The sequence below is a fragment of the Ranitomeya imitator genome, chromosome 4 (assembly GCF_032444005.1).
Source record: "Ranitomeya imitator isolate aRanImi1 chromosome 4, aRanImi1.pri, whole genome shotgun sequence".
NCBI classification, from domain to species: domain Eukaryota; kingdom Metazoa; phylum Chordata; class Amphibia; order Anura; family Dendrobatidae; genus Ranitomeya; species Ranitomeya imitator.
Window position 1 is genome coordinate 413248807 of NC_091285.1, and position 23267 is coordinate 413272073.

The window sequence follows — 23267 nt, forward strand, 5'->3', positions numbered from 1 at the left end:
TGTCTGTTACTTTGTTTTTTTCTTCACTAATAAAATTTGTACTTTTTTTTACTATTCTTGGTTCATGTGTACATTTTTCTTTTTCGGATTTTATCATACACATCATGTTGGCTGCCTCTTATAGTTTGGATGTACTTATTATTTTGACGAGACGCCTCACGCTACTCATTGTTCACTTATGTGACTTTTTTTTAGAGGGCAACAGGAGGTGGGATACGGAGGGTTTATTTATTTATTTTTTTTTGGGGGGGGGATTCTGGCTCTTATGCTTGTGTAAAACTCTTTGAGGGGGAAACGTTCTCATAACGTTTGAGCCGGCTCTTGGGGTGTCATAGACTCAATGGCCCATCTTCACTTTTCATTTTTCCTCTTTTCATTTTTCCTCTTCCAAAACCTATAACTGTTTTTTCTTTTTTTTTTGGAGGGTAGAGTTATATCAAGGCTTGTTTATTTTGGGAGGTACAAGCTGTATTTTTAGCATTACCATTCTGCAATCCATACGGATTTCAGATCTTTTCATTCCATTTTATTTTAAACAATTATCAAATAGCGAATCTGTTATTTTTTATTTTTTTCATCCCAGAGTCCGCCATATGGGATAGATATTTTATTACTTCAGTTAGATTTTTTGTATTATGGGATAACGGGCTGTGATAAGAACTTTTTTCAGCTTTGTTTTTTTTAAAATATTTATTAATTAGTTATCTTGTCTTAAACATGAAATTTTTGATGTGGTGCTGTAAATTGTAGAATTACCAATCTCCAGCCACAGGCTGAGCATCACAGGTGAGCAAACGGGGCAGATACAAAGCCTCTTGGTGACCCCCAGCTGCCATAACATTATTATTCGCACTTCACTATTAGGTTGTGATGGGGACAGATCGGCATCAGACGGACACTTCTCCCCTTTTCCAACCTCTCAGTTGCTGCAATCACAATGGTCAGTGGCATCTAAGGGCTTAACCTGCTTGATTGCAGGAGATGGACTCGGTGCTTGCTGTGTAATTACTGAGGGAGGGATGAAATTAGGAGGGTCACCCCTTAATACCCCCAGAACATTACTGGGCACTAATGAAGTCCAGCGCTGGTCTCTGTCCCAGTAACATCAAGAGGAGAGATGAGTGTTGCCAACATGACAATACTTATCTCGATGCAATCGTCAGAATGCAGCTATCTTACCATAATTTTATTGATTTGTATTTTTATGAAGGTGAAACATGATTTTTTTTTCTAATAATATGTTTGCTGAGCCCTAAAAAGGGGCTGTCTACCAACACTCCGCAGTGCTCCACAGGGTGAGGCTGACTGGTGTCACTTCTAAAGAGAGGCTTCTGTAGCAACAGCCAGACCTGAGGGCACAGAGCTGTATAGTGCAGGCTGCCCTCATGGCACGTGACTGATAGTCGATTAGCCCATTTTCATGGAGACAAGAGTCACAGAGTCCGTGAATGTCAAATGAATGGAATAACTTTCCCAAATGAAAGATAGCTGGCACATTTCAGAGGACGTAGCGTGATGAGTCTGAATAGGAGGCAGGACGTGCGTCAGTGGTGTACGGAGCATTGAATGGGTGAATCCAATACACAAACTGGATAGTGCAGGGGCTACTCTCTGTATCCTCCATCCCCGGGCATCTCTGTCTACCCATGGCCCCCACTCCATCTACATATAGATATGTGGCCACATATAGATACACAGAAGTCATTCCAATGGAAAGAGGAAGTCATACATTTGTTTGTTCGCTTTAATACTGTATATATTTGTGTCTTGATAAATGATAGAATTGTCCTTCCAATATGGCTTCCAGTAGAAATAACTCCACAAAATGATTAATCCTCTAGATTCTTCGACAAATCTGTCACATTGCTATGGTAATAGTCCTCAGAATTTATAGAAATGTCCCATTGTGGGGTTTGCCATTTTTTTAAGCGTTTTTTTCCTCTGGTCTTTGTAAAAAAGCAAATTTTCAGAAGTCTGATGAACAGGAAAAAGCACAATATAGGAGGTATACGACGGGACTTTTACATGATAGAGAATCATTAACCCCTCAACTCCATGTCACATATGCATGGTGAAAATTCTTAAAGACATTGTATTCCACAGAAATATACAGGAATATTGGTTTATAATGACTTCTGTAACGTGTTCTTGATTTTACAGGTTCCCGTGAATGATCTTCGGACATGACTCTGGAGGGATGCAGTGGGACTCATGTTCTACTAGTCCTGCAGGGCATTGACAGCCAGGAACACATGGTTTGAAGCAGTGAGACTCCAATACGCCAAGTGGAACATCTTTATTAAAGCAAGTCTTAGGACAAGGAGGGCCGCATTCATCAAACACATAACCTCTATCGTAGGGACAGCCAACAGCTATAAGAGAAAAGAAATAATTACAAAGGATATGGCTAATATAATATACAATTATTTTTAATTATCTTTAGAAGTACACTTCATATGTAGCCTTATACTCAAGTGGAAGTTAAAGTGAGAGGTTAACTTGGTGGAAAAGCCATTCTTGATAAAAACAATTCACGGTTTTGGTGGTAAAAATTTAGATGGCACTGTAACTGTTTTTCCTGGAGATGCACTATATCTCATTGCCCTAAAGGAGTTGTTCAGTAATAAGTTATTAAGTATTAAGCATAGGACATCGATATCTTATTTCTGGACAACTCTATAATGAATCACTACCAATAGCTGATTGGCTGTATCTTCACCAAAATCATTACATGTCATGGGATATTAACCTAATTATACAGCTCATCTATTCTTTTCCTTTCAAGTAAAAGTTTTAAGTAAACGGCAAGTCCATTTCAAAGCAGCTTTGCAGTCAGGACTACCTCTTTCAAATCATTGGTCAGACTGACAGCACCCTCGCAACTGACTAAGAGACGTAGAAGGAAATATCAATGTATGAAGAAAGATGACTAAATTAAAGCAGATCTTATTCTTCAGTGCTTCATATTCAAGTATATTATTTATAAGAATAATATGAATGTAAAAACATAATTACCACATAATGCTGGAGATCTCCATTGTAGAATAACGCCGGCTTCTCTGCACTCTGATGCGTAGGCTTCCAAAGCATCACAGAGGCACTCATCTCCAGCCCCACAAGCACACAAGTCATAAACACATGAAGCGAAGAACATCTCAGGAGGAACAACTTTGTGGCATGGCTCAAACACACTGGACTTCAGCAGTTTACAGCGGCTATTGGCCTCTTTCCTGGCACGATATCCAGCTTGCTTACAAGGATCCACATCTTGTCCATCCCAGCAGTCATTAGTAGAGTCATTACTTTGTACCTGAGCACAACATAAATAATTGTTGCCAGGGGCTGACTGGCAAATTGTAACCTGGGGGCAATCTCTAAGCAATGGCACATCTTTAGGATTAATATTGGAATTCTTTTTTACATTACTAGAAGGTGATGCAGTATAGTTCACAGATATAAGATCATGATAACCTTATAATTAATTGTCTGTCTCAGATGTGCAACATCAGAAACCAAAATACAAAACTAATAGTCTGCAATACCAAATTCAATACATGAGACTTGTAAAAAGCAGCAGGTAAGGGCCTATGGCAGGTATGTGTTACTCAGATGCTTTTTATTTTGTCTGGATTTTCTGTCCGGGATTTAAGAGCACCAGACGAGCCTGGGTGGGAAAAGTTGCTCATATACTCCAGTCTAGGTCTTACAGAACTAATAATAGGATGCTGGGAACATCTCAGCAGTGTGTGTATTGTGTTGGAGCTTGGGAAAACTATTCATGGTGGATAGTCAATTCTAGAGACTTAGAAGTGCCCATAATACCAAGTAGGTGAGACCATGTGATGTACTTTGCCTTACCCAGAGAAAGGACTGTGAGGTTATTCATTTGTGCTGAAGAAAGACTGTTTATATTTTTGGAGATAAACTGTATTGTCCTTCATAAACTTTACAGCTGTGTTTTGATATAAAACCCCTGTGTCTATGTGTATCTAAGCGGCTACCAGAGAGCTGAAACCCCCACAGATTCTACTTAGAATCATTTTCTCAAAAGGAACTGACACTTACTACATAGATACTGTACCAGCACCAAGCTTACTATATACACACAGGAGAACAACCAAGCTTTCTACATACATATAAAGTATGTAAAAAACAAGTTTTCTAGGATGACACGGGAAAAGAAATTGAGCTTACTACATATATTCGGGAACAAAACAAAACTTAATAGATGTGTTCAGGAATACAGGGTGGGTCATGTATATCGATACACCTAAATAAAATGGGATTGTTTGGTGATATGAATTTCCTGTTTGTGGCACATTAGTATACGGCATAGAGGGTGGCAGGTATCTATGTTTCTTCATGTAGCACTTAAGCACTTTATCTCCCATGCAAGCTAGTCCCCTGATGATCCAGCTTGAAAAGAAATGCGTTGGGACACCCAAATAGGGAGAGTGCAGGGCATGTTATACTTTAGGGGTAGATGTGGACTGCCCTTGTAAGGGCGGGAGCTTGGGGATTCAGCTTTATGGATAGCCCCTTGGGGATTGACAGGGTATTGTCTCCCAACGCTGTGGCATGATGGATTCTTCCACTCCAGCAAGTTTTGGCTCCACCTTACCTGTCCTCGGCAATTGGTGAGAATGTTCCAATATTGATACTTTTGTTAATTTTTCTCACCATTTTTTCTTTACCCCTCTTTTTTGATACCTGCTAATATTTATGCAACCAAGGTTACCTATTTATTAGGTTTTGCACATGATAAGTGCTGCTGCATCTATGCATCATTATTATTAAATAGGGTACCTTGGTGTGAGTGATAGTACACTGGGCCATTGCTAGTGTTGTTTTCACTAAACCCTTAGGAGTACTATTCTAGATGTGGTGCATTCCTTAACAGGTTACACCATATAGTACTTTTTTATGACATTTTCTTTGGTGACACTATTTTGTATTTTTTTATTTTATAACACATTAAAAGTTATGTTTTAAAATTCCTGCTTATGCTATGTTCCCAGACCTTTGGTAGGATCATTTGACATGTTTAATATACTATATATTGCTTTTTTTCATATATGGGAGGGGGAAAACTTTTCAAGATGGGTGGTGACCATGGGCGGCCATTTTGAAGTCGGCCATTTTTGATCAAACTTTATTTTTCCAATGGAAAGAAGGTCATGTGACACATCAAACTTATTGAGAATTTCACAAGGAAAAAAATGATGTGCTTGATTTTAATGTAACTTTATTTCATGAGTTATTTACAAGTCTCTCTTTGTTTTCAGCCATTGACATGTCACAGAGGTTAAAACGTGAGGAGGGGATAGAAAATGTGTTGATGTCTGGTGAACGCAGTGTACGGGTCATTGCAGCAGATTTCAATGCAAGACACCCTACGCAAGAAAACTGTCACCATTCCCATGTTATTTAGGTGTATCCATATAAATGGCCCACCCAAAAAAGTTTGCGTCATGTTCTGTGCAAACTGAGGGTCCCGTTCCAATTTTTGTTCTACCCATTCTGCATATTCAGTGTATTCTGGGTCATCCTCATTGAGATGCTGCAGCAGCTGGATTTTGTAAGGATGTCATTTGTGAGTAGCTAATATCCGCCGAAGGGATGTTCAAATGATGCCAGATCGGTGTGCTGAATTTGCAGAATAGGCAAAACAAAAATTGGAACAGGACCCTCAGTTTACACAGAACATTATGTTCAATGATGAGGCAAACTTTTTTGGGTGGGCCATTTATATGGATACACCTAAATAACATGGGAATGGTGACAGCTTTCTTGCGTAGGGTGTCTTGCATTTAAATCTGCTGCAATGACCCGGGTACTGCGTTCACCAGACAGCAACACAATTTCTATCCGCTCCTCACGTGTTAACCTCTGCGACATGTCAATGGCTGTATACAAAGAATAACTCGAAAATAACTCATGAAAGAATAAAGTTATGTTAAAACCAAGCACACCATTGTTTTTCTTGTGAAATTCTCAATAAGTTTGATGTATCCCATGACCCTCTTCCCATTGGAAAAAATAAAGTTGGATTCAAAATGGCCAACTTCAAAATGGCCGCCATGGTCACCACCCATCTTGAAAAGTTTCCCCCTAGCATATACTAATGTGCCACAAACAGGAAGTTGATATCACTAACCATTCCCATTTTATTTAGATGTATCCATACACATGGTCCACCCTGTAGAACTAAGTAAGTATACGGCACAGATTCAGAAAAAGAGCCAGATGTCAGAAAGAAAAGTCTGAGGTCTGGAAATTGCATGTTATTCTCATAAACATTAAACTGCATGTTATGTTGACAAAAGCTGAACACTATAGAAAAGTTACATAATATTTATAAAAAATATTTATATAAAAAAATATCTTTTACAAAGTTTATTTTCTGCAAAAAAATTGATTCTGATGTAGTGTTAGAGTAATGATAGGTTTTGGCTGTTTTCACACTCTTGCTTAAGGTTAGCCCGTAATCGTCTCAGAAAATTGCATATGGAGCCATCATGAGTTGAGTGCCAGGAGTGTGAAGACAGCCAATCCTACAAGTATGTTACGCAATGTTAGGATTTTATATATTAAAGGTATCCTAAAATCCTATAAACCCGATAAGGGGTAGCGTTAGGCAGTCAGAAAAAAAATATAGCCACTACTAATATAAAACAAAACACAAATAAATCTGTGTAAACCAGTATATCATTGACATATTTACATACTGCGCATACTCTTGTCCTTGTACAAATCTAAAATAAGGGGTTGTCTACAGTACAATCTCGGCATCAGCCAAGTGAATACATTGGAAAAGAAACACAAAAAAATAATTTGAAGCTAGTGCTCTGCAAAGCCATGGATTGTAATAATTAAATAATTCTTATTTTATTCCCAATGCTCCCCTGAGTATTCTGCATTTATTTTACTTTCTAAAATGTATCATATAAAATTCATTATACAGTACCAGAGATTTTGGCCTTTTTATTTTCCCCAATGGGGTGATGCTCACAGGATAATTATGCAGAGCAGCCTAAATGCATGCCTCCTGCTCTGTATAATTACTTTATGAGCAATGCCCCTTTGGTAGAGATCAGAAAAATTAGTTCTAAATAAAAAGGCACTGTGGGGCAAATTTTAGAGCAACAAAAGCTGTATTACTCAGTATTTCAGCGGGAATAAAATAAGAGCAAACACTGGCCACGTTTCAACAGGTTTTTCTTTCATAACTCAATAGTACTTGTAAAAATAATAAACTTTGTAATATGTCTTATTAGAGGAATCTGCTTCTTTCTCCTCCATGACTGGTCATTTTTAAAATTCTCAATTCATGGGTACATGAATGACACTAAACTCTGCAGGGTAATCAATACAGAGGAGGACAATTTTATATTACAGGATGATTTATGTAAACTAGAAGCTTGGGCTGATAAATGGCAAATGAGCTTTAATGGGGATAAATGTAAGGTCATGCACTTGGGTAGAAGTAATAAGATGTATAATTATGTGCTTAATTCTAAATCTCTGGGCAAAACAGTCAATGAAAAAAACCTGGGTGTATGGGTGGATGACAAACTCATATTCAGTGGCCAGTGTCAGGCAGCTGCTACAAAGGCAAATAAAATAATGGGATGCATTAAAAGAGTCATAGATGCTCATGAGGAGAACATAATTTTACCTCTATACAAGTCACTAGTTCGACCACACTTAGAATACTGTGCACAGTTCTGGTCTCCAGTGTATAAGAAAGACATAGCTGAACTAGAGAAGAGCGACCAAGGTTATTAGAGGACTGGGGGGTCTGCAATACCAAGATAGGTTATTACACTTGGGGCTATTTAGTTTGGAAAAACGAAGACTAAGGGGTGATCTTATTTTAATGTATAAATATATGAGGGGACAGTACAAGGACCTTTCTGATGATCTTTTTAATCATAGACCTGAAACCGGGACAAGGGGGCATCCTCTGCGTTTGGAGGAAAAAAGGTTTAAGCATAATAACAGACGCGGATTCTTTACTGTAAGAGCAGTGAGACTATGGAACTCTCTGCCGTATGATGTTGTAATGAGTGATTCATTACTTAAATTTAAGAGGGGACTGGATACCTTTCTGGAAAAGTATAATGTTACAGGGTATATACACTAGATTCCTTGATAGGGCGTTGATCCAGGGAACTAGTCTGATTGCCGTATGTGGAGTCGGGAAGGAATTTTTTCCCCAATGTGGAGCTTACTCTTTGCCACATGGGTTTTTTTTTGCCTTCCTCTGGATCAACATGTTAGGGCATGTTAGGTTAGGCTATGGGTTGAGCTAGATGGACTTATAGTCTTCCTTCAACCTTAATAACTATGTAACTATGTAATCTGCATGCACTGAATACAGACTTTCCCATTACTGAGATAGGAGATGATTGTTGGCACTTATAAAGTTCTATGGAAAACCTATAACTGTTCTTTTCATGAGAACTTGCAGCAGAATGTATTTGCCTATAGCGCCTCCCCATAGAATTTTAAAAACACCAACTGTTATCTTCTATCTCAGTAATATAGGCACCAGTCTTCACTGAATACAGATTTTACCAATGAATTGAGAGGAAAGATCAGTCCAGGATCAGAAAGAAACAAATGTGTCTAGTAAGATACATTACAAAGTTGCTTATTTTCATGTTTACTAATGATTTATTAAAATCTAAAACAACGATTACTCTTTTTGTAGTAGGGTCTCAGCAGACCCTAAATAGCTGCTGTGTGACTAGACCAGAGGGCATATGCCCCTTTGCCACATGGCCCGACCTTCACCTAACCTTCACTAGCTGTGATACTTTCCTTCCTTTTTGTGTGCCCAGGTTTAATATACTTACCTTCCAGCTGTTCCCAAAGGCAGCCTCTGATAGAAGTATCTGCCCCCTGCGGTCACGCATATCATCTTGAGGATAGTTGTTGAAATTTCCACATAACCCACATAGATGATCTCGATAAGTTCCTGGAACGCTGACCTCTAAGTGAGAACGTCCATTCCATTGTACCTGATGGATGTGAATCCAAGGAATAATATTAATCAATCATGCCACAATGCAGCCTTTACAGACCAATTTCTGGTGTAATTAAGAGCCTAGTAACACATGTACAGTTTGTGCACTGCAATTCCGCCATTATTGTTGGTATGCATGTTTCACTACCTTCACTCCAATGTTACTGTTCAGTAGAATGGTATTTGTTTTCCTCTCAATGTAAATGTATGGCTCTTTTAGGAATGGTAGCTCTACGGTCTGATAATCAACCTGTAAGCACAAACAGACAGTAAGTAAAACCTCAAAACATGTTCATGGAGAAATTATGGCACACGGGCAATGAAAGTATCGGACACATTGCCCTTCATCTGATATACTTAAATAGGACCTGTCACTTTCCATAAATATATATTTTTTTACTTGATGTAAATGCCACTGTATCCAGCATTTCCAACATTCCTGAGATAGGGTCGTCTCTTTCATGTATATAAATCCAGTCGTATTACCCACTCGGACGTGGTCATTAATTGTTTTCTGCTCCAGCTCACGTCCAGTTGGCCAAAAAGACTAGATTTACTGTATATACAGAGAAGGGGAGGTATATCTCAGGAACAAAGAGGGACAGGAACAAACTAGATTCAGGAGAATTAAGGCATTTCTATACACACACATATATACAGGGTGGTCCAAAAGTAGGTGGACAGTATGTGTAATAGAGTTATGAAGGTGGAGATTTATCAAACATGGGTTTTGGGGTTCAAAATTCTCACCACACATCTAGATAAGTTTCTTGGGGGGGTCTAGTTTGCAAAATGGGGTCCCTTATGGGGGTTTCTACTGTTTAGGCACATCAGGGGCTTTGCAAACGCAACATGACGCCCTCAGACCATTCCATCAAAGTCTGCATTCTAAAACGTCACTACTTCTCTTCTGAGCGCTCCCATGCGCCCAAACAGTGGTTCCCCCCACATATGGGGTATCGGAGTACTCAGGACAAATTGCACAACAACTTTTGCGGTCCACTTTCTCCTTTTACCCTTGGTATAATAAAAGAAATTGTTGCTAAAAGATCATTTTTGTGACTAAAAAGTTAAATGTTAATTTTTTTTTCTATGTTGCTTCTGCTGCTGTGAAACACCTGAAGGGTTAATAAACTTCTTGAATTTGGTTTTAAGCATCTTAAGGGTTGCAGTTTTTAGAATGGTGTCACTTTTGGATATTTTCCACCATAGAGACCCCTCAAACTGACTTCAAATGTGAGGTGGTCCCTAAAAAAAAAGTTTTTGTAAATGTTGTTGTAAAAATGAGAAATCACTGGTCAAAAAAAAAAAAATTCTGTTTCCAAAATTGTGCTGATGTAAAGTAGACATGTGGAAAATGTTATTTATTAACTATTTTGTGTCACATAACAGCATAAAAATTCAAAATAAATAATAATAATAATAAATCAAAATAAATGTTATTTTCTGTCCACTTACTTTTGGACCACCCTGTATATAGTACAGACCAAAAGTTTGGACACACCTTCTCATTTAAAGGTTTTTCTGTATTTTCATGACTATGAAAATTGTACATTCACACTGAAGGCATCAAAACTATGAATTAACACATGTGGAATTATATACTTACCGTAACAAAAAAGTGTGAAACAACTGAAATTATGTCTTATATTCTAGGATCTTCAAAGTAGCCACCTTTCGCTTTGATGACTGCTTTGCACACTCTTGGTATTCTCTTGATGGGCTTCAAGAGGTAGTCACCGGGAATGGTCTTCCATTCTGTACTATATATATATATATATATACATATATATACACACTAGATGGTGGCCCGATTCTAACGCATCGGGTATTCTAGAATATGTATGTAGTTTATTTATGGAAGTTTTCAGAATAATGCAATTAATACACAGGATTCGGCCAGCCGGGCGTGACCAATTAGCGAAGCGTGGTTCAAATTCCGAGCCAATTCACGGCCGGACTGCGCCTGTCACTGATTGGTCACGCCCGACCACGAACAATCAGTGTAGCCAGTCCTGGCTTCAGGTTTTTGAGAGCCCCGGGCGAAAGTATAGAGCACAGTGATACAGCGATGTAGTATATAGCAGCCACGTAATATATACCACAGAGATGTAGTATATAACACAGCCCATGCAGTATCTAACAAAGCCCACGTAGTATATAGCAATGTGGGCACCATATCCCTGCTAAAAAAAAGAATTAAAATAAAAAATAGTTATATACTCACCTTCCGTCGGCCCCCGGTTCCAGCCCAGGTATTTACCGATGCTCCTCGTGACGCTCCGGTCCCAAGAATGCATTGCGGTCTCGCGAAATGATGATGTAGTGGTCTCGCGAGACCGCAATGCATGGACCGGAGCATCACGAGGAGCAGCGGGAAAGGCGACGGAAGGTGAGAATATAATGATTTTTTATTTTGTTTATTATTTTTAACATTAGATCTTTTTACTATTAATGCTGCATAGGCAGCATCAATAGTAAAAATTTGGTTACACAGGGTTAATAGCAGCGTTAACAGACTAACACGGTGTAACGCAGCCATTAACCCTGTGTGAGCGCTGACTGGAGGGGGCACTGACAGAGAGTAGGAAGGGGTGAATTCGCACTGATCAGCGATGTGGGATTTCCGTGACAGACAGACTGACAAACAGACGGAAGTGCCCCTTAGACGAATATATATATACTAGATTGTGGCCCCGCCAGGCCTCGACCAATCAGAGACGCAGGATGTCTACGTCCTTTATGACATCATCGTCGCTGTGCCCGTCGCTGATTGGTCGAGGCCTGGTGGCCTCGACCAATCAGAGATGCGGGATTTCCAGGACAGACAGACAGACAGACAGACAGACAGACGGAAAAACCCTTAGACATTATATATATACACTAGATTGTGGCCCGATTCTAACGCATCGGGTATTCTAGAATATGCATGTCCCCGTAGTATATGGACAATGATGATTCCAGAATTCGCGGCACACTGTGCCCGTCGCTGATTGGTCGAGGCAACCTTTATGACATCATCGTCGCCATGGCAACCATTATGACATCTACGTCGATACTGTGCCCGTCGCTGAATCAGAAACGTGAGATGTCTACGTCCTTTATGACATCATCGTCGCTGTGCCCGTTGCTGATTGGTCGAGGCCTGGCCAGACAGACAGAAAGACAGACAGACAGACAGACGGAAAAACCCTTAGACAATTATATATATAGACTTAGACAATATATATATACTAGATTGTGGCCCGATTCTAACGCATCGGGTATTCTAGAATATGCATGTCCCTGTAATATATGGACAATGATGATTCCAGAATTCGCGGCAGACTGTGCCCGTCGCTGATTGGTCGAGGCAACCTTTATGACATCATCATCGCCATGGCAACCATTATGACATCATCGTCGCTGTGCCCGTTGCTGATTGGTCGAGGCCTGGCAGCCTCGACCAATCAGAGACGCGGGATTTCTACGTCGATGCTGTGCCGGTCTCTGATTGGTCGAGGCCTGGCGGCCTCGACCAATCAGAGAGCAGGGATTTCCAGGACAGACAGACAGACAGACAGACGGAAAAACCCTTAGACAATTATATATATAGATAGTGACAGGTCCTCTTTAATATTCATTGCTTACCATCACAACCCAGTCCTGAAGGAGCTGCACAACTGCATCACCAATCAACACCGTTACTTCTTTGGTCCATGACACCCCATGTTGACCACGGTTATCATTTGTCACATGGACACTATAAGGACATAAAAAATGCAACAATCATATATTTCATTAAAATATAGTATGTACATTTACAAGCAAAAGGGTAGCTATGTTTTGGACTTTTGACTTTCAGGCTCCATTTCTCACCATCCACTACTGCTTTGAACGTGAGACTACGATCAGTTTATAGACAATAATCTTGGCTACCTCATACATAAATTTCGCTTGCAATTATTTAGCATATGATTAGTTATGCAGATTCTTGTCAGGTCACTGCATTGTTAATGTTTTGCTCTTGGTGGTGGAAAAATCTTTTTCTTCCTGTATACTACAAAATGCAACCTGTTCTCGCATTCCCTAATAGTTCAGTGTGGAATTGAGGAGCAGCCATGAAGCTGATTTCCAAAGAAAAGAGAAACAGCATCATGCAGCTCATCGGTAGTGGTATTTTGGCCAATTAAATTGCCAAACTGCATCATGTCATGCCGGTTGCAAGAATATGAAATGAGGTCCGTCCATTCATTCAAAAGCCAAGAGATGGACGTCCAGGCAAAATATTAGAGTCAACAAGTCGCCTCATCACAAGGTCTATCAGTTCTGGTGCGACAAACAAGGCAGTGGAGGTAGTTTGTATGCTTCGTAATAGTGAGATCACAGACATCAATGCAAGCAGCATGCGACGCACATTTCCCAAGTCTGAATTGCTGGACCAAAAAAAGGTGAAGAAGCCATAAAAAAACGTAGGCTTGACTTTGCAAAAAAGTTCAAAAAGTGGACAGTGGAAGATTGGAAATGAGTGATTTGGAGTGATGAGACGAACGTTAATAGACTAGGCGCTGATAAGCAAATGGGTCTGGAAAAAACAAGGGAACAAGGGGCTAACGGATTGAGAAATTGAAGGCACTGTCAAGTTCGGTGGAGGAAGCCCGATGATATGGGGTTGTTTCACAGCCAAAGGCATTGGATACTTGACCAGGATCGATGGTGGACTCAATTCCGAGCTATATGCGAGTATCCTACAAGACTAGTTACTTCGTACACTCGAGTACTATGGGTATGAAAAGGATGACATAGTGTTCCAATAGCACAACTACCCAAAGTACATCTTGAGATTGAAGAAGAAATAGTTAAATGACAATGAAGTAGAGGTGCTGGATTGGGCCCTACATTCTGTAGACCTCATCCCAATCAAACATTTTATAGGAAGAGTTAAAGAAAAACTGTTTACATACCCAAGTGAGTCGACCAGTATGCACCAACTTTGGGAATGTGTAAGGCTATGTGCCCACGTTGCGGATTTGTGTGCGGATTTTTCCGCACCACTTTTGCAAAATCCGCAGGTAAACCGCACTGTGATTTACCATGGAATTCCTGCGGTTTTTGTGCAGATTTCACCTGCGGTTTTACACCTGCGGATTCCTATTGAGGAGCAGGTGTAAAACGCTGCAGAATCCGCACAAAGAATTGACATGCTGTGGAAAATACAATGCAGTGTTTAGCGGTTCCGCGTGCTATTTTCCGCACCACGGGCACTGCGGATTTTGTTTTCCATAGGTTTACATGGTACTGTAAACCGCATAGAAAACAGCTGCGAATCTGCAGCGGCCAGTCTGCTGCGAATCCGCAGCCAAATCCGCAACGTGTGCACATAGCCTAAAAGAGACCTGGGATCAAATTTCGGTCAAGACAGGTTTGAATCTGATCGAGAGCATGACAAGTAGGATTCAGGCAGTGGTGAAAGACAAAGGTGGATTTTCAAAATACTAACAAAATAATAAAAATACAAATTTAGATTTTTAGGAGCAAAACAGTAACAATGCAGTAACTAAAAGGTGTAAGGGGGTACTCACTGTCTCTTAAGGATGTTGGTGCTCTGAAGAAAATAGCATCAGAAAAATAACAGAGAACTTCGGCACTCAACTGAAGATTTATTGTCATATGAAATATTAGAGGCAAAAAAAATCATAACATGTGAAATGAAATGACCCTTGTGGATACAGGTTATTCCAGCAACGTTTCGGCTTAACTAAGCCTTTCTCAAGCGAAATCTGGGGAATATAGGGTTACCACCTGATCGGTTCAGCCTGCGGTGACCCTATATTCCTCAGATGTTGCTTGAAAAAGGCTTTGTTAAGCCAAAACGTTGCTGGAATAATCTGTATCCACAAGGGTCATTTCATTTCACATGTTTTTAAATTTTTTGCCTCTGATGTTCCATATGACAATAAATCTTCAGTTGAGTGCTGAAGTTCTCTGTTATTTTTCAGTGACATGACAAGAATTTGCATAACTAATCATATGGTAAATATGTAACACAAAAAGAAAAGGGGATAATTGAGAGCAAGCACTAAGATGAAAACAACTTTTCCTTAATGGGCTAAAAGATATATTTTTATGAAACAAATTTAAAATACAAGCATAATAATCATATATTAATCACTGAGCAACAGCAGGAGGGGACACAAGAAACCAGGAAAAGGAAAAAGGTGGGAACAGCTGGATATAAAAAAAACAATTACCGTATATACTCGAGTATAAGCCGAGATTTTCAGCCTATTTTTGGGGGGGCTGAAAGTGCCCCTCTCGGCTTATACTCGAGTCATGGTTGGCGGGGGGGTCGGCAGGTGAGGGGGAGCGACGACGGTCACATACTCCCCTGCTCCTGGCACGGTCCCTGCATGTCCCATTGTCTCCGGCAACGCAGCTCTTCCTCTGTTCAGCGGTCACGTGGTACCGCTCATTAAAGTAATTAATATGGACTCCACTCCCATAGGGGTGGAGCCGCATATTCATTACTGTAATGAGCGGTACCAGCGACCGCTGAACAGAGGAAGAAGCTGCCGGCTCCCAGAGACCATCTGTCCGGGAGAAGCTGCCAGGGACCGCGCCAGGAGAAGGTGAGTATTTCATATTGACCTTTCCCCGTTCCACCACCGCTCCGTCTTCCGCGTCCTCTGCAGTGACTGTTCAGGTCAGAAGGTGCGATGATGTATTAGTGTGCGCGCTGCCCTCTGCCTGAACAGTCACTGCGGAGAGATGGGACGCTGAGGAGCACCGGGCAGCGACGAGAGGTGAGCATGTCATTTTTTATATTGCAGCAGCATTACATGTGGCACATTTTTATATGGAGCATCTTAAGGGGCCATAATGAACTGTATGGAGCATTATATGTGGCACACTTTTATATGGAGCATCTTATGGGGCCATAATCAGCATTTGTGCATCATTATATGGGGCATAATAGTCTATGGAGCATCTTATAGGGCCATAATCAACATTTGCGGAGCATTATACGGGGCAAATGTGTCAATGGAGCATCGTATGGGGCCATAATCAGCATTTGTGCAGCATTATACGGGGCAAATGTCAGTATTTTTTGTCAGTAAATTTGCATATTATATTTCCCAGAGGAGCATTGCATGGCGAATAAGCCTCCTTACCTTGACAAGCCAGAGATGGTATGTCACTCTCCATAAGGAGAAACGATACCCCTTAGACCCCAGTCCAGAGCCTCTCACCTAGCCAAATTAGTTCTCATGCTTCGCACTGACGAGGGCCAACAGCCCGAAACACCGTGTCTACGAATTGAGATACTAATTTGGCTTTTATCCTAAGTCATATTGCATGACTCGTTAAAGAGTTGATTGTGACTTGTAGGATCGCTACTTCCAACAGGTGGCGCTATAGAGTTTAAGTCCTCTTTTTTTCAGAAGAGGCAATTTGCATATTATATTTCCCAGAGGAGCATTGCATGACGAATAAGCCTCCTTACCTTGACAAGCCAGAGATGGTATGTCACTCTCCATAAGGAGAAACGATACCCCTTAGACCCCAGTCCAGAGCCTCTCACCTAGCCAAATTAGTTCTCATGCTTCGCACTGACGAGGGCCAACAGCCCGAAACACAGTGTCTGCGAATTGAGATACTAATTTGGCTTTTATCCTAAGTCATATTGCATGACTCGTTAAAGAGTTGATTGTGACTTGTAGGATCGCTACTTCCAACAGGTGGCGCTATAGAGTTTAAGTCCTCTTTTTTTCAGAAGAGGCAATTTGCATATTATATTTCCCAGAGGAGCATTGCATGGCGAATAAGCCTCCTTACCTTGACAAGCCAGAGATGGTATGTCACTCTCCATAAGGAGAAACGATACCCCTTAGACCCCAGTCCAGAGCCTCTCACCTAGCCAAATTAGTTCTCATGCTTCGCACTGACGAGGGCCAACAGCCCGAAACACCGCGTCTGCGAATTGAGATACTAATTTGGCTTTTATCCTAAGTCATATTGCATGACTCGTTAAAGAGTTGATTGTGACTTGTAGGATCGCTACTTCCAACAGGTGGCGCTATAGAGTTTAAGTCCTCTTTTTTTCAGAAGAGGCAGTTTGCATATTATATTTCCCAGAGGAGCATTGCATGGCGAATAAGCCTCCTTACCTTGACAAGCCAGAGATGGTATGTCACTCTCCATAAGGAGAAACGATACCCCTTAGACCCCAGTCCAGAGCCTCTCACCTAGCCAAATTAGTTCTCATGCTTCGCACTGACGAGGGCCAACAGCCCGAAACACCGCGTCTGCGAATTGAGATACTAATTTGGCTTTTATCCTAAGTCATATTGCATGACTCGTTAAAGAGTTGATTGTGACTTGTAGGATCGCTACTTCCAAAAGGTGGCGCTATAGAGTTTAAGTCCTCTTTTTTTCAGAAGAGACAATTTGCATATTATATTTCCCAGAGGAGCATTGCATGGCGAATAAGCCTCCTTACCTTGACAAGCCAGAGATGGTATGTCACTCTCCATAAGGAGAAACGATACCCCTTAGACCCCAGTCCAGAGCCTCTCACCTAGCCAAATTAGTTCTCATGCTTCGCACTGACGAGGGCCAACAGCCCGAAACACCGTGCCTGCGAATTGAGATACTAATTTGGCTTTTATCCTAAGTCATATTGCATGACTCGTTAAAGAGTTGATTGTGACTTGTAGGATCGCTACTTCCAACAGGTGGCGCTATAGAGTTTAAGTCCTCTTTTTTTCAGAAGAGGCAGTTTGCATATTATATTTCCCAGAGGAGCATTGCATGGCGAATAAGCCTCCTTACCTTGACAAGCCAGAGATGGTATGTCACTCTCCATAAGGAGAAACGATACCCGTATCTATTAGAAATTATCGAATCTGCCAAGATTTGAGTTAACCAAATCATGTGGAATTTACAAGAAAATTCAATTTGCATCAAAGTTATTTAGTGCAAATTGAGGTAGGATATAAAAAAAATCAATAAATTACTACTGAGCTCACCGCTCACATGTCCTCCCCAGTCGATTTGCTCATTCTCCATTCATCTTCTTTTCCCCTTCTGCAGTTGCGCATATCTTTTGACCAAGACCTATTCAGCACCACTGGCAACGCATGTCGGTGCGACAGCATGGTGCACATTAACATTAAAGGTCTGGTCCAGCCAGAAGCACCGGCCCATAGAGAAGCAAGCCAAGGTAGATGCACGAGACCAAGAAGGTGAAAAGAAGTGGTACTAAGGGGGTGGTGGGACAGGTGAGTGATGGAGAATTATCATGTTCTTTTTAAACTTCTGCCGGCCTTCTACGTTTTATTAAAATAGTGTCAAGAGCTTTTTGCCATTTTGCTGAATTTGCGCAGAGCGAACTGCAATGAATTTGGATTTTATGAGAATACACATAATTGTAAGGAGGAGAATTCAACTTCACTCAAACAGATACTCTCATCTCCAGAGTCTAGTTTCTCTAGTACCTATCTGTATTTGACTAGCCCAAACAATCTGCATCTTGAACGAAAACTATGACTGACCTGAAGTCTCCACCTTCACAGTCTTCACTCAAGACATAGGTGCAGCTACCTTGGAAGTGGTACATCTTGCCATCAAAGGTCCTATAATGTGGGTCTCCAAAGGCAATACAGGTGGCTGGGCGAGGGATGCAGTGTGGGCAGCACATGCCAGGTATCAGGGCTGGAGTTTCATCCTGAAGAAGAGAAATCCAACTGTGCTATCCAAAACATGCAGTGTATGTCTAGCTTTACTATCATCGGACTAAGGTTAGAAGACAGAAATCGGTTTCCTCAGTGATGTAAAGTGAGAACAGAGAAATGCAAATAAAGTTTTCATCATTTTTCTACCATTTACAGAGAAGAATAAACTCATTATTTGGATGAAAAGACTATGAGCAAGCTATATAAGTTGACGTCCATTGATTATTTTTCATATTGAATCCTATATTTATCTAAATATGAATTGAAATATATTGTGGCACTGGATGTAAAGGATGGGCAGGCTGAATCTGTCACTTTTATGTTAAGTCTAATTCAGACAAGCCATGTAGGAGTTTTTTTTAAGTCAAACAATATATTCTCTTTAATGAGAAGCAGAGTTAGCACTCACAGCGGTACAGGAAACTTGCGGACACCTCTCACTATGGCAGTGCACCTCTCCAGAAACACAGGTACAGGCTGTACATTCATCCACCTGCCAATGCTCATTGGAAAGATATCTCTGGCCTTGATACCAACAGGCTACAGCAGGAGCTGTCAGAAGATGATAATAAGTTAGTATTAGTTTTCCATTAAACATGTAACTACCGTATATGCACAATCTCTCCTGATGTTGCGTGCTGTGTGTTTATTTGGAATGAAGCTGGACTAAGCGAGAGCAGAGTTCTTTGTTTGATTCATGTTCTTGCAATGCCTAGGGGCCTCATGTTTGAATGTTATGGTGTGACATTTTTCCGGCCGTGATGACCGACTCCCTCTACCTCCTCTATGATGTCCATATGATGACCTAATGAGGCATTGGCGAAGAGCCTGTTATAGTTAAAAAAGTTATTCACAAATCCATATTTTATGGTTGGTGTACAGGCTGCAATTTCCAGTTCATGGGTTTCCTAACCTGAACTAAAAGGCTCATAGACATATATAAAAAATACAGACCTGTTATTCTAGCCATATACAGATAAAAAAGACCTTGTGTAAAAATCGTTCTCACCCTGACAAACATGGCAGCATGTGCCTGGCGTCCTGACTTTTAGCTCCCCTTGCTGGCACTGAATGGGGGGACATTCTTGTATCTGACAGTCGACATGTCCCAGCTGTGAAAAAAAATGGCCACATTATTCATAGGTAACTAATTAATTTATCATTGTTCTTAAGAGTGCTGATGCTAGGTCTAGGTTTATTATTTGGATCCATTACAACAGGTCCGCTGGCCATTTACGGTCCGCGATGACCTCTTTTCTGGCTCCCGGGCAGATTCCAGGGAACCCCAGTGCTTGGACCAGCCGTTGAGTTTTGCCTGTTGCTGGCCCTTTTAATTTCTACTTGCTCTGCGAGCTCGTGTATGTAGTATCCACTCCTGAACGCTACAGCGTGTGCAATGAAAGATTATGTCCAGACACTTGCCAGTGCCAACGTCAGAATGTACTCTATGTGTGGAATTAGAGCACAATGTGCTTCCATCACACAGAAGAAGACCGCAGCAGCAGCCTCAGCATCTCCTGTGATGACTATATCTCAGACCCAGCGTCTCCTACGATGGCTGTGCCACAAACCGAACATCTCCTGTGATGTCTATACCATCAAACTTATTGAGAATTTCACAAGAAAAACAATGGTGTGCTTGGTTTTAATGTAACTTTATTCTTTCATGAGTTATTTTCGAGTTTCTCTTTGTTTAGAGCCATTGACATGTTGCAAAGGTTAACACGTGAGGAGCGGATACAAATTGTGTTGATGTCTGGTGAACGCAGTGTCCGGGTCATTGCAGCAGATTCCCATGTTATTTAGATGTATCCATATAATTGGCCCACCCAAAAAAGTTTGCCTCATCGCTGAACATAATGTTCTGTGTTTTATCTGAGGGTCCTGTTCAAATTTTTGCTTTGCCCATTCTGCAAATTCAGCGCACCGATCTGACATCAATCGAATATCACTTTGGCGGATATTAGCTACTCACAAATGACACCCTTACAAAATCCAGCTGCTGCAGCATCTCAACGAGGATGACCCAGATCGACACACTGAATTTGCAGAATGGGCAAAACAGAAATTGGAACAGGACCCTCAGTTTACATTATGTTCAGTGATGAGGCAAACTTTTTTTGGGTGAGCCATTTATATGGATACACCTAAATAACATGGGAATGGTGACAGTTTTCTTGCGTAGGGTGTCTGTTAAGGACCGGCGGAACGCACCAAGTATAGATGATATGAAACTAGGTGCGTTCGCAGTCCGAGGTCCACCGTGCAGGTAAAAGACCCTGCTGCTAGTAAGACGGACTATATGGCGGTACTAAGTATACACACATGGGTTAACTTCACCCTGCGTGAAGGAAGCGATCCTGTTGCGTCACAGGAGCGCAGTACCGCACATAGAGCGCGAGCAAGAAGTCAGCGAACTCAACCCCTACACAGGATTGAAGTCCGATTAGACACTTGCTGGCACAACACCGCAACTGGGTGTGTAAGGAAACTTATTAAATAGAAACTATAGGCACGAGAGTGCGTGCGGTGCCGCATTGACGGACTCCACTAACCACCCAGGCTTGGGTAAGGAAAGCGCAGAGGAAGCGCACGGCGCCGTACTGGCGGACACAGCAACAGGACGCTGTGATGTGTGTTTTGTGCAGATGGCTAGTCGGGCACTAGATAGCTACCATCATCCGCGAGCAGTCAACAACTCTAGGGAGGGATACTTAGGAGCTTTCATCCATCGACATACATCCATCTACACACACACATAATATCAAGACATTACTAGCGCATGGCCGTGCGGTCATGCGCAGTTTATATAGTTGCAGCACAGGAAGCTGCTACAGAAGTTTTGCCCTTTCAGGACCTGCCAGGAGGACCAATGGGATGTGCTGCAGTACCTGAGCATGTGACCCTCGATCTCCAATGGGAGATCTTGCCCTGGGCATGCTCAGTGTGTGCAAATAAGGACTTAGTCCCAGAGAAGCCCGCTCGCCGCAGATCAGTGCCGGGTACAACAGGAGAGCCAGAAACGGCAGCAGTAACCCCTTGCACAGAATCAGTCCCAGCGAGACGCTGGGAGCGACGCCTCCGCTGAGCAGAGCCCACTGCGGCCGAAGCAGAATGGGAGACCGCAGCAGACACGGATCGAGATTCCCCCTGTGCAGCAGAGGAAACTCGACTCCTAACAGTGTCTTGCATTGAAATCTGCTGCAATGACCTAGGTACTGCGTTCACCAGACAGCAACACAATTTCTATCCGTTCCTCACGTGTTAACCTCTTTGACATGTCAGTGGCTGTAAACAAAGAGAAACTTGTAAATAACTCATGAAAGAATAAAGTTACGTTAAAACCAAGCACACCATTGCTTTTCTTGTGCAATTCTCAATAATTTTGATGTGTCACATGACCCTCTTCCCATTGGAAAAAATAAAGTTGGATCCAAAATGGCCAACTTCAAAATGGCTGCCATGGTCGCCGAAAAGTTTTCCCCCTCCCTTATACTAATGTGCCACAAACAGGAAGTTGGTATCACCAACCATTCCCATTTTGTTGAGGTGTATCCATACACATGGCTCACCCTGTATATAATACAGCCCCATGACTCCTGTGATGTATATAAAGCAGCCCCAGCATCTACTGTGATGTATGTATTGCAGTCTCAGAGTCTCCTGAGATGTCTATACCGCAGGTGCATGCCTCTGGTGATGTCTATACCACAGCCCCAGCATCTCCTGTGATGAATATAACACAGCCCCATGTCTTCTGTGATACTTTCAAAAAGAACCTGAAGACTCATCTCTTCCGACAAGCCTACAGCCTGCAGTGATCCTCAACCTACTGAACAGCCGCACAGCCAGCTCTTCCCTCTCCTAGTGTATCCTCACCCACCCCCTGCAGACTGTGAGCCCTCGCGGGCAGGGTCCTCCCTCCTTATGTACTCGTGTGCCTTGTTATCTGCTCATGTTTAATGTATTTGTCTATATTTGCCCCGTATTCACATGTAAAGCGCCATGGAATAAATGGCGCTATAAAAATGTATAATAATAATAATAATGTATATACCACATCCCCATGTCTCCAGTGATGTATATACCACAGCCTCATGTCTCCTGTGATGTATCTACTGCAGCCCCGGCATCTCCTATGATGTTTATGTCAAAGCCCCATGTCTCCTGTGATGTCTATACTGCGGCCCCAGCGTCTCCTGTGATGTCTATACCGCAGCCTCCATGTCTTCTGTGATGTATATACTAAAGCTCCAGCATCTCCTGTGATGTATATACTGCAAACTTCACGTCTCCTATGATGTCTATACTGCAGTATCATGTCTCCTGTGATGTCTATACTACAGCCCCTGCGTCTCTTGTGATGTCTGTAGCGCAACCCATTGTCTCCCTTGATGTATGTACCACAGCCCCATGTCTCCTGTGATGTATATACTCCAGCCCCCGTGTCTCCTTTGTGATGTACAGTATATACAATAGTCTGTGTCTCCTATGTGATGTATGTTCAGAAATATCATTGTGTC

At 41.6% G+C, this 23267-nt stretch overlaps 1 protein-coding gene across 1 annotated transcript in view; it reads right to left on the reverse strand.

Annotated features, from left to right (window-relative positions):
• Nucleotides 1-1171: 1171 nt before the first annotated feature.
• The window catches only part of KCP (kielin cysteine rich BMP regulator), a 176799-nt gene continuing 154703 nt past the window's right edge, over nucleotides 1172-23267 (reverse strand). Inside the window, exons 47-54 of the mRNA XM_069765428.1 lie at nucleotides 19754-19856; nucleotides 19154-19296; nucleotides 18565-18737; nucleotides 12662-12773; nucleotides 9180-9281; nucleotides 8862-9026; nucleotides 3016-3310; nucleotides 1172-2372 (exon numbers count right to left, since the gene is read on the reverse strand). Coding sequence (XP_069621529.1) covers nucleotides 2155-2372; nucleotides 3016-3310; nucleotides 8862-9026; nucleotides 9180-9281; nucleotides 12662-12773; nucleotides 18565-18737; nucleotides 19154-19296; nucleotides 19754-19856 — 1311 coding nt within the window. The 3' untranslated portion in view covers nucleotides 1172-2154. The remainder of the gene's footprint in view (nucleotides 2373-3015; nucleotides 3311-8861; nucleotides 9027-9179; nucleotides 9282-12661; nucleotides 12774-18564; nucleotides 18738-19153; nucleotides 19297-19753; nucleotides 19857-23267) is intronic.